Source organism: Lethenteron reissneri, chromosome 23, assembly GCF_015708825.2.
Source record: "Lethenteron reissneri isolate LAM-NWPU_2019-01 chromosome 23, ASM1570882v1, whole genome shotgun sequence".
Taxonomy (NCBI): domain Eukaryota; kingdom Metazoa; phylum Chordata; class Hyperoartia; order Petromyzontiformes; family Petromyzontidae; genus Lethenteron; species Lethenteron reissneri.
The window spans coordinates 11,493,021-11,506,331 of record NC_083801.1 but is presented as its reverse complement, the minus strand read 5'-3'; the positions used below and the strand labels follow the sequence as shown (position 1 = coordinate 11,506,331).

At 42.8% G+C, this 13,311-nt stretch overlaps 1 protein-coding gene across 3 annotated transcripts in view; it reads right to left on the bottom strand.

The window, feature by feature from the left end:
* Positions 1-218: 218 nt before the first annotated feature.
* MYLK (myosin light chain kinase) overlaps positions 219-13,311 on the bottom strand; it is a 55,683-nt gene continuing 42,590 nt past the window's right edge. For 2 of the 3 annotated variants that reach the window (XM_061557181.1, XM_061557183.1), the window contains 18 exons: positions 12,109-12,189; positions 10,873-11,843; positions 10,600-10,716; positions 10,104-10,187; positions 9,493-9,543; positions 9,228-9,373; positions 8,527-8,680; positions 6,530-6,832; positions 5,858-5,890; positions 5,658-5,754; positions 5,293-5,496; positions 4,937-5,154; positions 4,063-4,186; positions 3,538-3,690; positions 2,759-2,882; positions 2,092-2,221; positions 1,613-1,753; positions 219-1,284 (listed from right to left, as the gene is read on the bottom strand). In XM_061557181.1, the coding sequence (XP_061413165.1) occupies positions 1,079-1,284; positions 1,613-1,753; positions 2,092-2,221; positions 2,759-2,882; positions 3,538-3,690; positions 4,063-4,186; positions 4,937-5,154; positions 5,293-5,496; positions 5,658-5,754; positions 5,858-5,890; positions 6,530-6,832; positions 8,527-8,680; positions 9,228-9,373; positions 9,493-9,543; positions 10,104-10,187; positions 10,600-10,716; positions 10,873-11,843; positions 12,109-12,189 (3,337 nt within the window). In that variant the 3' untranslated portion in view covers positions 219-1,078. The remainder of the gene's footprint in view (positions 1,285-1,612; positions 1,754-2,091; positions 2,222-2,758; positions 2,883-3,537; positions 3,691-4,062; positions 4,187-4,936; positions 5,155-5,292; positions 5,497-5,657; positions 5,755-5,857; positions 5,891-6,529; positions 6,833-8,526; positions 8,681-9,227; positions 9,374-9,492; positions 9,544-10,103; positions 10,188-10,599; positions 10,717-10,872; positions 11,844-12,108; positions 12,190-13,311) is intronic. The other variant, XM_061557182.1, reaches the window with a different exon arrangement.

The window sequence follows — 13,311 nt, the reverse complement described above, 5'->3', positions numbered from 1 at the left end:
CACCAACACACTGGCTTAGCAAATCTCTTTCAGCCGTCCTAATATCACTTTCAGCAGAATTACGCATGCCAGATTTCTCTTTGCACTTTAGCTCTCGATGGAAACATAGCAGTACATGCATATATAATCAAGGGGTCCTCTAGTCTTTAATAATTGTCCTAAACTCATACCCCCTTCATCACATATCGGAATCCATCTTCTGAGTAAAACAACAAATATTATAATGACACGGTGCATTTATTAAACAGAGGAATGCATACATGTTTTACAAGTTGATGCTCAATGATACAATTTATAGAACGAGAATGATTTTTATTTCTGCATTAGTTCATTTATGTGTGCATTACAGAAAATAATACTCAAGAGATATTGTACAAATATATATGATTTTTGTAACCATGTTTAGGAGCCAAATATAGAAGATACAAAAGTATTTTTTTCGTTTTAACTTTGGACCACAATTAAATGTGTATGGCTTTTAGTAGCATTGTGTACACAATATTCTTAAAATAATCTACCCAATTATCTCCACATGGTATTTGAAAATTTTCGGGTACTTTTTTTTGAAGATACAAACAATGTAAATGTAAAAATAACATTAAAACGACAAACTCCATTTTGGAACATTATCTACAGTCTATTTTAGTTGTTCTCATAAACATGTTGCAAAATAAAGTCAATTTTTTAGCAATATAATTAATCTGCTTTATACTTTTTAATGTTGTAGAAACCACAAGCCAATACGGATGGAAAAACACCTGCAAATCTCCATCTTTAAGTGGTCTAAACATTAGATACAAACGCATTACACCGGGCAATATCGCTTGATTATATAAAAAAAAGCAATTACGCAATTAACTCAAAACATTACCAACACATCATTTGTGTACATTCTTCATTAAGCTTTAAATAATGGCCTTGCATACCTTAACAGAAATATATTTAAACTGCCTGTAAATATATTAACAATTTTTTTCTCAGCGTGTTTGTGGTGAGAGGATAAAATAACTAAAATCGTAGTTTTTCAACCATTATTTCAGTGTTACTATTTCTATTGCTCGTTGTGCCACTCATTTTGTTATTTATTGGCGAGAAGACGTGCAGAGCACGTGGCCTCACCAAGGCCATTGATGGCTTTGCAAATGAAGGTGGAGCCGTTCAGCTCCGAGCCATCCGTGATGATGAGGGAGCAGTTGCCTTCCTCGTCGTACTCGATCTGGAGCTGACGCGACTCCTTGATAGGCTGCCCGTTCCGGAACCAGATAACCTCGGGGTCTGGGTAACCTGCCAGAGGAAAAAGGAGGTGTTGAGTACGATGGACTAACGGTTTGCTACCTATCCCAAACCCAAAAACAAACGTGTCCATTTGACTTTGATAAAAACAAAACCATTATAACAGCCTGACAGTCATTCTAGCAAGAATGATGACGGTTACACGTATATATGATAAGTTACACATCATTTCAAAACGTTATACTGAACCTTTTCCTGGGAATGTGATGAATTCCGACAAGTTTATTTCCCCAGTGTCTATTGTGTACGTGTGATTCATTTACAATAAGTGCACAATGCTTCACACAACACCAAGTAAAAACAATAAGATTAAAATGACCTTCAATCTTGCACTCAAACCTAGCTGAAGAGCCTGGCACCATTTTGGCATCTTTCATTTTCTTGCTGAAGTATGGTTTCGTTTTCGATTTTTCTTCTGCAACGCGGCTGAGTGGATTCACTGTTGGTGAATCTGGTGTCACTAGGGGGACACAGTAGGAAAGCAAACGACTTCAGTTATTTTACAATGGTTACAATCAAGTGTGCAATCACATTAATCCATTATCAGCTCAAACCGAGATGTATGAATGGACATCGCTCAGCTTTTCGCAAACGTGTTTAGGTACAATGACATTGTGGACTGTTGTTAAATGTTGTTCCTTTAATAAAACCCAAGGCTCAGATGTCCTTCTTTAATTGAAAAGACAGTACCGGTATTTTAGGAGGCAGGCTTTTTGATCATATCCTACCCCAAGTGGCCTTCTGAGCATTTAACCATGTTTGTGCAAACATAAGTGACAAGGCTGGATCTCGTCTTACCAGATACATCGTTAGTGGCAGGCGGAGATTTTGGGCTGGGAGGAGACACACCAGAAGATCGTTTACCACCAATCCCCAGCATCGCCATAGATGAAAGTCGCCCAAGTGCACGTACAGCATTGCCAGTTTTCTGTCAGACCAAAATATAAACATCTCACCGATTCAGCAATAAACATTTATACTTACGAGTTTGTTTAAATGCTAAAAATGCATTGCATGATGGTGGAACTGTAATTTTGTAAAATGTATGTTCACACATCCGACCATTTCACATATCCGACTATATCTCAATCCTCAGTGAGCCAGCTCCGCAACGTTGTAATGTATATATGAAAAATCGACGTCTAACGTTAGCCATAACAATGGCTTCATGAAAACAAAATAATCAAATATGTATGTTTTTACCATAATAGAGGTGTTTGGGTCAAATCGCGTAAATATAAACCTGCCACCACTAATGCTCATTAACAAACCTTACCTTATTAACAAACATTACCTTAGTATGGTTACCTTAGTAAGGTTTGTTTTACACATACTTCACATCTTTAAGGATGCGTCTTGGATAGAACACTGGGAGGACTGGAGCAATAATACACTTGTTGGAGTTTCCCTTGCGGTGTTTGCAGTGCTATCGTTTAAACCGTGGCGTTGCTGGACGGCGTTTTACCTGCCACTTCCTTTTGGTGAGGTAGCGCTTCATCCTCTCCTTTGAGAGCTTCTTGGCTGCCATGTGCTCTGTGTCCATCTGCAGCCAGGGATGCTCCACACACTGTGTGCAAGTCAGACGCTCCCTGGCAAAAGAATCAGTTCAGGAATCTTAAAACAGTAAGCGTACAATCGCATGCAAAGTGCTGTACGTGCAGAGATAATTTTGTGTCAATCTACTTCTGGGGCAGTCAATCTGCATGACCATACTTCACCACGCTGGTCAGTGCGGGTTGATGGAAGTGGTGAGCGTCGTAGATGTGGGAGCATATAGATACAGTACAACGATACATTTTACCGTCCTATCTTTTCCTGACCAACACGTCGTACAGTCCTGGAGCACCACCTACGTCAACCTGGCATGCACGGTAGTCGCCCATCCAAGCACCGTCTAGAATCAACCCTGCTCGGCTTCGGAGAACCGATGAGATCGATGACATTCTGGGTGATTTGGTGTTAAGGCAGCACTATGTTAAATGCATTAATTTGCTTAGGTTATTGACTAATACTGTACTGCCCGGTCACATTATATTGGTGATTTTTTGTCTCGTTCATTTTCAAAAGCTATTTAATTTTCATTAAAAAATATTTTACGTAATATCCTCATTGTTTCTCTATTTTATTTCAAATTTGTACAATACACTTTCCAGGCATGCAAAAAAAAACAACCACGACGTTTGTAGCAAAGGGAAGACAAAAAGTAAAGATGTACAAATTAAATCGCACAAAAAAATACCTTACTTCATGTTTTTCTGTAGAAGGTTACTAATGAAGTCTTTGGAATCTTCAGATATTTCATCGAAGGCCTCGTCGTCAAAATCCCACGTGGCCGATGTGACGTTTGCCAGGGTTTCGTTGTCATTGTCACCCATCAATGGGGACAAACCACTGACGCTGCAAACGAGGCAGCAGTGCACGTTTAGTGAATACGGTAACCACTGAATAAACTCGTGCAGGGAGAGGTGTGCAGTGCTGAACGAACCAGGAATGTGTTACCACGCAACATACATCCTTTGAATTAAAACATGTTCCGTAAAATATGACGAGAAAACCCATCACAACGTGGAAAATGCATGCAAGCCGGAAACAGTTATATATCACAACAAAGGCGTGCTCCGAAACAAGGCTGAGTGTATTGTATACGCAATGTGGTGGTCACATGACACGTATGCAATGCAAGGCATAATGGGAGTTGTGAGCACAACTTTTGCGTTTCTTTAAATCTAACTGAGCAAAATCAATCATTAACGTCTCAAACGTACTTACAGTATGTAACAGATGACACCCACGCTCCACATGTCAGTAGCATATCCAATGGGCTCGTAGTTTATGACCTCAGGTGCCACAAATTCTGGTGTTCCAAACATGACCTTCAGATTCTTGACATTTTCTATGAAATTAGAAAAAAGTCACGAACGTACGTTAGAAAAATGGCACCAACAGTGTGCGTTTTAAAGTATGGATGATGAACATTATACAAGTTTTGAGGAAGAGGTACAACAAAGATTCACCGGCATGTTGTGTTTGTACATTGCAAAGTGTAATATGCATAGTATCAGTACATGTACAGCTCTTTTGTCACTCCACTGCTGGATGAGAGCCTCTCCACATCATGCGGGTTGCGGGGGTTTATTTGACCATACTGTACCTCCATGCTGGTAAGTGTGGATTGGTGAAGGTGGGCAGCATAGACTTGGGGGAGCATAGAAGTACAGTACAAAAGTGGATTTTGCTGCACTGCGCTCTGCTGCCCACAATATAGATCCTTAGCGTTATAACAAGCTGAGGTGCACGGTGGTCGCCCATCCGAGCACTATCCAGGCTGAGAGATTTGACAAGGATGAGGTGCACTCAGGGTGATTTGGTCATAAGTGTTGTTTATATGCCAACACAAATACACATTCTCACATGCATGGTCTGAATTAAACGTCTCTCCATGCTCAAACATTCAAAAGCATTCAAACGAGCATGGGGAAGTGTTCAAGCCCTGATTCATTTGTGGAAATTCTACATTCCAGTGGCAGGGGTCTTGATTTCCACAGCACAACCACTATAAAGATTGTATATACAGTATATGACATATATATGACAACAACACGTGTCTTGTGCGTCATAAGCAACCCAGCGGGAGTGTGGTTACCCAGTTTGCGAGCCAGCCCGAAGTCGATGATTTTAATGCGGTTGCCGGTCTGGTTGAGGCACATGATGTTTTCTGGCTTGAGGTCCAGATGCACGATTCCTTGCCGATGCATGAACTGCACCCCCTCCACGATCTGCCGCATGTACTTGATGCACTCTCGCTCTGTCAGCTCAAAGTCCTCGTCGATGATGCGCTCAAAAAGCTCCCCGCCAGAAATCCTGATTGCACGTCCAATGCCAACACAACGACAATTACCTTTTACAACGGCCATGCAAGTCATGTCAACGTTATTCATTGTTTACGTATTTCAATAATTCTGTAATCAAGTTATATGGAGATGAAATACTGGTACTTACAGTTCCAAGACCATGATAATATCTGTTTTTGACTCGAATGCATCAACACACTGGACCAGCTTGGGATGATGCAACGAGTTCATAAGAGCAATTTCTTGATGAATGCTTTCCTTGTCCTTTGCTGTGAGGGCCTTTATAAACTTCCCTGCAAAGGTTTTCCCACTCTTCTTTTCCACCAGTTTGAAAACTTGTCCAAACCGTCCCCTGTTAAAAGTTAACAATTGCGTCCCACTGTGCATTAATGCCCATTACTAAAAATATGGCACACACAAGTTATACTGCATATACCGAAATAATGCGATGGTTATAAGTGTTTTTGAATAAGTAAAAACGTTGTTTCGGAAAAAAAAAAGAATAAAACTTACGTCCCGAGGCGTTCTTTGACATCATAGATATCGTTTAATTTCTTGTTTGGATTGATTGAAACGTGTCCGTAATCACGAGTTTCATTTTCCTTTTCATCTAGAAAAAGAATAACTCATTATAGTATAAATTATTGCATTATATCAATCATGTATGTAAGGAACAACTGATGCATTAGGCCAAAAAAAGTGTTCATACGAACCATCGTCTGAAAACTCCTCTTCTGCTTTAACTGCTATAAAAACACAACCATACCAAAATATATTATTATATTGAATTGTTTTAATGCATCAATCCACCATGCATCTATCCACCATGCATCTGTATTTAAACTCCCCTGTGATCCCATTGGCACAGTGACAATTTTTTAATGGAGGCCTGGTTTAGGCAAAAAATATTTTTTACAATGTAGAAGATTCAGCGCAAAAACTTTAATTATTCTGTATCGGTAAAAGTGCATCCCTGCAATTGCTTGCTCACAGCACTGATGGTAGAAGGGCCTCCGCTAGTGAGTATTTTGGCCTACTCTTACATGCTGGACAGACATCTTGGAAGAGGTGGGAGTAAACACATCGTACCCTACCACGTGACCTACCAACTGATTAACTGTAGCATACCCATATATACAACTGCCGCGCCTAGAGATTAAACCGGCGGCCTCTGGATTGCAAGTTCAGTGTGTTAACCATTATGCTATGGCAACATCCTATTAGCGTATAACCTTTGGTTATATAAAATGTACGTATAAGCTCACGAGGGAGAACAAAAAAAGGCGAAATTTGGAAAACGTATAATCACTGCTAGATCGTAACTGCTTAAATTGTTACTCAAATAAGCATTCATTTGGCGATGAGGTTAGAAAATGGGGTTGCACCATTGACGATGCCCGGTGAGACGAGCGGTGACTCCTGGCTGGGCTCGCTGATGCCGTAGATGTTGGCGGCACGCACGCGGAACTTGTATTGCTTCTGCGGGTCGAGGCCCTGCACGCTGTACGAGGTGCTGTGGCACGTGGAGGTCAGCTCCTTCCACCGGCTCTCCCCCTCGCCCTGCACCTCCACCGTGTATGACTGCACGAGACTGCCCCCGTCGTAGGTGGGGCCGTACCACGACAGCGTCAGTGAGTTCTCCCTGATGTCCGAGGCGCACGGTTGGCCCGCGGGAGGCTCTGGTTTATCTGCGGCAGCGACGGGAAGGTTACGTTAGCTCAGGGGTCGGCAACCAAAATAACAAGACGAGCTATTATTTTATAATTCGGTAAAAATTACTCAATATTTCAGAGCCGCAATGCATGTGAATACGAGACGGTCCTTCATAAATAACGTCGCGATACGGTCCTTAAAGATCCGCAGGTTGCCAACCCCTGCGTGAGTTGAATTTCGGTGGTGGTGTAATCCAGTTGCTGCTTTCGAGGTGGGATTGGTGGATTCCAAAGATTTGGTCGTGTGCCTGGCTGAAATATGAGGTGGCCGCTAAAAGGAAAAGGGGTGTCAATTTGTCTGCTCAGACGTTTGAGCGTTAGCCTATTGATGTGCAAACTTTTCTCTGTGTACTCTGGCTCCCTCCATCATGTGAAAAACATGTGAAGCAATTGGTCAAATGGCCAAATTTACGGCCCCCCTGAAATGAGGTGTTTAGATTCAGTGGGACCTTCCCGATAAATGAAACGCATTTGTTATTTTAAAATTTTCCTGGATGGTTTGAGGTTTGGGTCTTTGATCTTATGATAAACTTGAACCATGCCACTGTACTTCACACACAAATTATTCAGGGCCAGCAGTAAACCATGTCCTTCATTTACAGCACATTACCACTAACGTGCATCATTTACTGCAGCAGTGCACTTCAGAGCGATGCTCAGAACAGAGCCATATATGGCCCATGACGCACGGAGTGGAGAGCTTTGGTTTCTCGTATATAGTCGCTGCTTTTAGTATAATTACATGTAAAAGCTACATTTAAAGGTTCAAAAACGCTCACTTCATAAGCTGCACCAAAATTTGATTTGGCTCTTCATATGTATCATATGAACGTGCAATAGTTGGTGTTTGTGCAATTGCTATCGTGGCTACAAAGAATGACACTCACTGTTGCTGTCAGTTTGTTACAAAGTGTAAATAATATGCACAAACCCACTAGAGCATCTGCAAATGTTTACACGTCCATTATATTTCATGAGCAGGAGCATGAGCAGGAGCTTTCACAGCCTACTAAGGAAAATATATATTGTTTTTCACGTCATGCTTTTCCTAATATGGCCTTCGGTTAACAAAGTGATCTACATTCTTGCACTAAAAGCTCACGGGTTATGGACACAGATTATTTTTAGAAGAAATACCAGTTTATGTCTGTACAAGTGAAACGGTGGCACACACAAGAAGTGGAATAACAGGAATAATTTGCGTTTGTTGTATTAAATTCTATAACTATGGCATCAATTTAAAATACAGCTGCCAACAATTATATTGTTACAAGCACACCTTTCGTCAACAAACACGGGCGTTCGTGCGATGCACACGCGGAGGTGTTCGTGGTGTGATGGCAGTGCTAGCCTATTGCTGACCTAAGCAAAATGACCTTGGGACGCATCACGTGACTACAAACACTATGTAACTTAATGATATCACAGTTGTGTGAAATTATTACGTGAATAGACCAATTATAATTCATATCAGTTTAAACTGTTTTTAAAAGCACAAGCTTTTCATTGTTCTTACGAAATTACTTTTGAGCTAATCTTTGCTTGCACCCATATTTTTTTTATGAATCTGTGTTTCTTGAACTACTCGGGGTGGAGGGGAGGGTCCTGAACTTTCCCGAAGCTCGCGTACACCGAGCGCGACCACAGGGCAGCTGTGCACCACTTCCTACCGACGATAGTGACCCCGACGAGCGCCTGGGTGCTCCCATGCTTGTTCTCCAGCACCAGCGTGTAGCACCCGCAGTCGTTGTGCTGGGACGAGGAAATGGTGAGCCTGCTGCTCGCGTCTTTCGTCTCGATCTTGAGCCGCCCACCCGCAGCAATCTGGCGTGCAAAAACGTTGGATTGCATCACGTCAGCCAGCACTGCGGAAGTTTTCCTTTTTTTTTAAAAAAGGCTACGTACGGAGAGGGTCACACTTCTATGAGTGGTTGTAAAGCAATAAAAGTTTAATGAAAAAAAATATGAAATCCACCAAAGGATGAGGGCTTCACCGCGGGCACATCGGTTTGACCGACCACACTTCACCACGCCGGTCATAGGAAGGTTTGGCGAAATGTTAATCATGTTGAATAAACATTTCAAATGCTCAGAGAAGGATGGAGAAGTGTTCAGATTACTTGGTGGTGCAGTCAGTCGTGGAAACATTATCATTCCTATGGCGAGGGGCTGTTTTATTGAGAGGGCAACCATTGCTGATTTCCCACAAAGCAGTGTTTTATGGCCACAAGGCTGTGGCGCTCACAGAGGACCATGAGTAAAGTGTTCGGCCACGGCAATATCTGGCCAGGTGCAGTATTCTGGCCGGGTACAGAGTTTCAATCAACAACTTATTATTTTACGGAGTTTTAACATCCATTGAAGACCTCACCTCCTTTTTGAACCTCAGCCAAGAAGCCTTGATGGGCGGCGTGCCTTCAAAGGAGCACATTAAATCCACCATCTCACCAGCTCGAACCTTCATATCTTCAGGGAAGCGTGTGATCTGGGGTGCACACGCTGTAGACTGCTTTGCATCTACACAGATTGAAACTCAACATTACACATCCACATAACAGCCTGTGTATGATTAATAATTTAGAATATGCATGAATAAGGCTTGCTGTCTCTTCGAATACATAGAACATATACAATACCTGGTTTAGCAGAAATCTTCGGAGTGGGTTTCTTTTTCGGAATGACTGGTCCTGATGAACATTAAAGAAAACATTGCAATGTAAGCTTGTAACATTGTAGATTCATGATTTAGTTTTAAACTGAAATCTAAAACAAATTAATCCAAATACACAATTTAATCGAAGCTTTGTGCATAGAGGGGCCTGTGACAGTGCCGTTGCACATCAACAACAACAACGACAACAACAACAACAATGTGACACAAAATGAATGTTTGTGGCCAGCTTGGTGGTCCTGCTTCCGCAAACCTCTGCCGCTAACCACCAGGATCGCGTGGTATGTCCTGACGGCTCAGAAGGAGCTGCACAAACACCTAGGAAGTGGAGAGTTCTGTGGGGTAATTTATCTGTCAGCAATTAAATAACTCGCCTGCCTTTCATCACCGCAAATTGCAGTCTGCCTTTATAAACAGTTTAAAGTTGCGGTTCTCTATTCGACAAAACACTCCAGAGAAATGGGAAACTGAGAATGTATTCGCAATGTAAAATTATGAATTAAGTTACAAAAGGAATAACGTTGTAAAATAGATGTCCATATTTATTCAAATGAGCGATGCAACGATTTCACTTACCATCATTTTCGACTGCACTGACTTGAGTTTTGGGTTCGTTGGTTTTTAGTTTTGATATTGTTGGCTTGACTAAACATGCTGGATCTGTACAATGAAATAATAATCATTATATAATTATTTAAGGTAAACATTTTTGCTAATTTTATGGCATAACGTAACACACAAAGGAAACATTTTGCATTTAACTGGATATGAACACCATTTGAAATAAATGACAACTTGCATGTACGTATACAATAAATATATTTTTTAAATGTAAATAACAAAAATCACTCATACTTTGGACATCACTTAAAAGGTAAGATGATATCTAAAACAGGAGCCACGGACATGACTCAACAAATCACTTTCTGAAGTGGACATCGACCAGAGTATAAATATATATATCTTCGTTTGTCCATTCCATATCCAGTAGAACAAGCAATTACATCCCCGAGTGGCATCTGGTTGAAAAATGAACAACCTGAACAACGATCACGAATAGCTACAGTTTTACCATCTATGTAGACCATGGCCGATGTCTGTGCTTTTCCAGCTCGGTTTTCGACTGAGCATGTGTACTTTCCCTCATCCTCAGGAAGGACCTCTTCAATCGTCAAAGAGCAAAGGTCACCTACAAAAACAAACCCGTACAATTGTTGTTTAAAATGTGGCATTGGCATTCATGAGCCTCAAAATTACAAATAAGCACATACTCTTCGTGAACATCTAAAACACACAGCAAGGCTTCGGGAAACAAACGCAAAGCAGGGCGTATGGCGAGCCGTACCTTTCTGAGTGATCATGATGTACTTGGAGGGTTTCAGGACTTTTCCATCGACGCTCCACGTCTCGACGAGGGGAGGCCGCCCCGACACGCGGCACTGCAGCTGGAGGCGCTCGCCGTCCAGCACCCGTGTCACGCGCAGCGGCTCCGTGAACACGGGCAGCGCCTGCTCGTCGCCGCCACTGCCGCCACCGCCACCCCCCCGGGAGATCCCACCGGGGGACACGGTCTCGCAGCACCCGTTGGAACCCTTCGTACAGCCCTTAGAAGATGCCATCCCTCCTCCTCCGCTGCCTGCAGACTCCGTCAAGCAGCGAGCCGAGGCCGGGCGACTCTGGCAGCGGGGGCCGTCCTGCGCGTCGCACTCCGTTGGGCAGTGCTGTGGATCCGACTCGGAGCAGAGGCTGCTGCTCCCACAGCCAGAGAAGCAACCGGGGTGAGACGACTCCGACGAACACTGCTCTGTCTCTTGCTCGGGTGGATCACCGCAATCCTGTAGGTGTATCCGGCGAAAACTTGGTTGCTTGGGTTTTGGCGCCGGAGGTGGTGGCTTACGCGATGGGGCTTTCTTGCAGGCCAATGTTGCTCGGAAATCCACTTGTTCAGCCTCGCGTTCCTTTATCTCTTCTTCACACAGGGATTTTGTCTTTACTCGTCGCGAAAGGTTTCCACGGAAGTCCAGCTGCTCAGCCTCTCTTTGTTGGCTCTCTTCTTCGGACGAGTGCTTGGTAGAGCCCGATTTCTTGGCCGCACCACTGAGGACGCTACGGAAGTCTTTCTGCTCCGCCTCCTGCTGTTTCTGTACCTCCTCCAAGCGCTCCTTTGTTTGGACCTTACGGCGCAGAACACCTCGGAAGTCTGTCTGATCGGGCTCGGATCCCTTGCATTCCCACTGCTGTTCAGGGTTTTCTCCACTCGGGCTGCAGCTCTGCCTAACGTTTGTGCTGGAGCAAAGGCTCTCCGAGTCTCTTCCCCTACAAGGCAAAACGAGTTTTGATCACACAGTTGAATTGCTGGCCTGTGAACTGGAGCCAGCTGGCTGCACTCCCAAGTGACGTTTGTTTAAATGAATAAAGCCAGACACTGGGAAAGAGGCAGCGAACTTGAATTTGCATCGGTTACCGGTGACTGCTAAGAGCCCTTTTTGAAATGTAACCACGCCGCATGAAAGCGCACATCTCAAGTGTGTTTGAATTTTTGTCAGCATCAAGCATTACTTTTAATTGATATCACACTTACCACCTTTGGTGTACGGAGCCAGGGCCTCCACCCTCCTTTACCACCAGCGATACTGTGCAGTTTGACGAGCCAACAGTGTTTCTGTGAAGAGCAAAAAACACATGTAAATTAATATCGCAATTTATCATTCAACTCTACATTTATTTCAAAATAAAATGACCTACCCGAGCATGTACAAACACAGGTTTTAACTGTGTGCAGGTTTAATCAATTAAGCAGAAAGTGGAACTAACTCAGAATGACAATCTCAAAATAAGTCATGACAGCTTATTAGCTCTCAATGGATAGTGATCCATGAAGCGACCTCCCAGTTGGCTTGTGTGCCCTCCACAAAACTGTGGGAAAGAGGAAAGTGCCCCGCTCTCGCATTCTCTCTGCCCAAACCTGCGTCATCGGCAGGGGAGAGTTGCACCGCCCCAAGACCCTGAGCTACATGTGATTATATGTAGAACCAACTTTACAGTTACCCTCAGGGGCTTCGTTTTCAGCGCTAGAGAATGTCCAGAGTTTATCTTTCCATCAAGTATAGAGGGGAAAACTGGTGGTGGTGTATTTGTCCCGTTACTAAATAAAGCTCGGAAGGGCACTGTTTTTGTTTCAAATATTTTCCAGAAAAACAGGACAGATAATAACTTTAATTGGGGCATTACGGGCGAAGACATTGCAGGTAATTTAATCTCACTAGTGAATTGGTCCCCTTGGGCCACCAACAGTATGCTCACGCACTAAACGCCGATTTTTATGGCAAACCCTGCATGTTTTCCAAAACTGATGATATTTTTACAAACTCCGTCCATAGGTGGCCAAATTCTTGAAATATTTCATCGGGTGTAAGAGGCAGTGTACAGTTGCCGTTTATTGCAGCTGGTTGCTCTAAATTGACCTTGTAAATTAATGAGTCCAAACTCAGAATTCATAAGTATAATTCTAAAACTATAATTATGCTATTAATAAACACATGTTTCATCCTTGCAGCAAGATTTATTTTTGTGTTGCGAGAAGAGCACCACTTATGTAAGGAAATGTCAAACTGATAAAAAAAGTCATTCACAGGTATAACAGGTCATTTACATTTCAGGAATTGTTTTACCTTTCAGAAATGTCCATTAGCAGAGAACGATAAAATATCACATCTTTGCTTCTCACTGAGCAAGGAACCTCTTCAGTTGATTTCCCCGAACGGGAACGAATGATAATACAAAA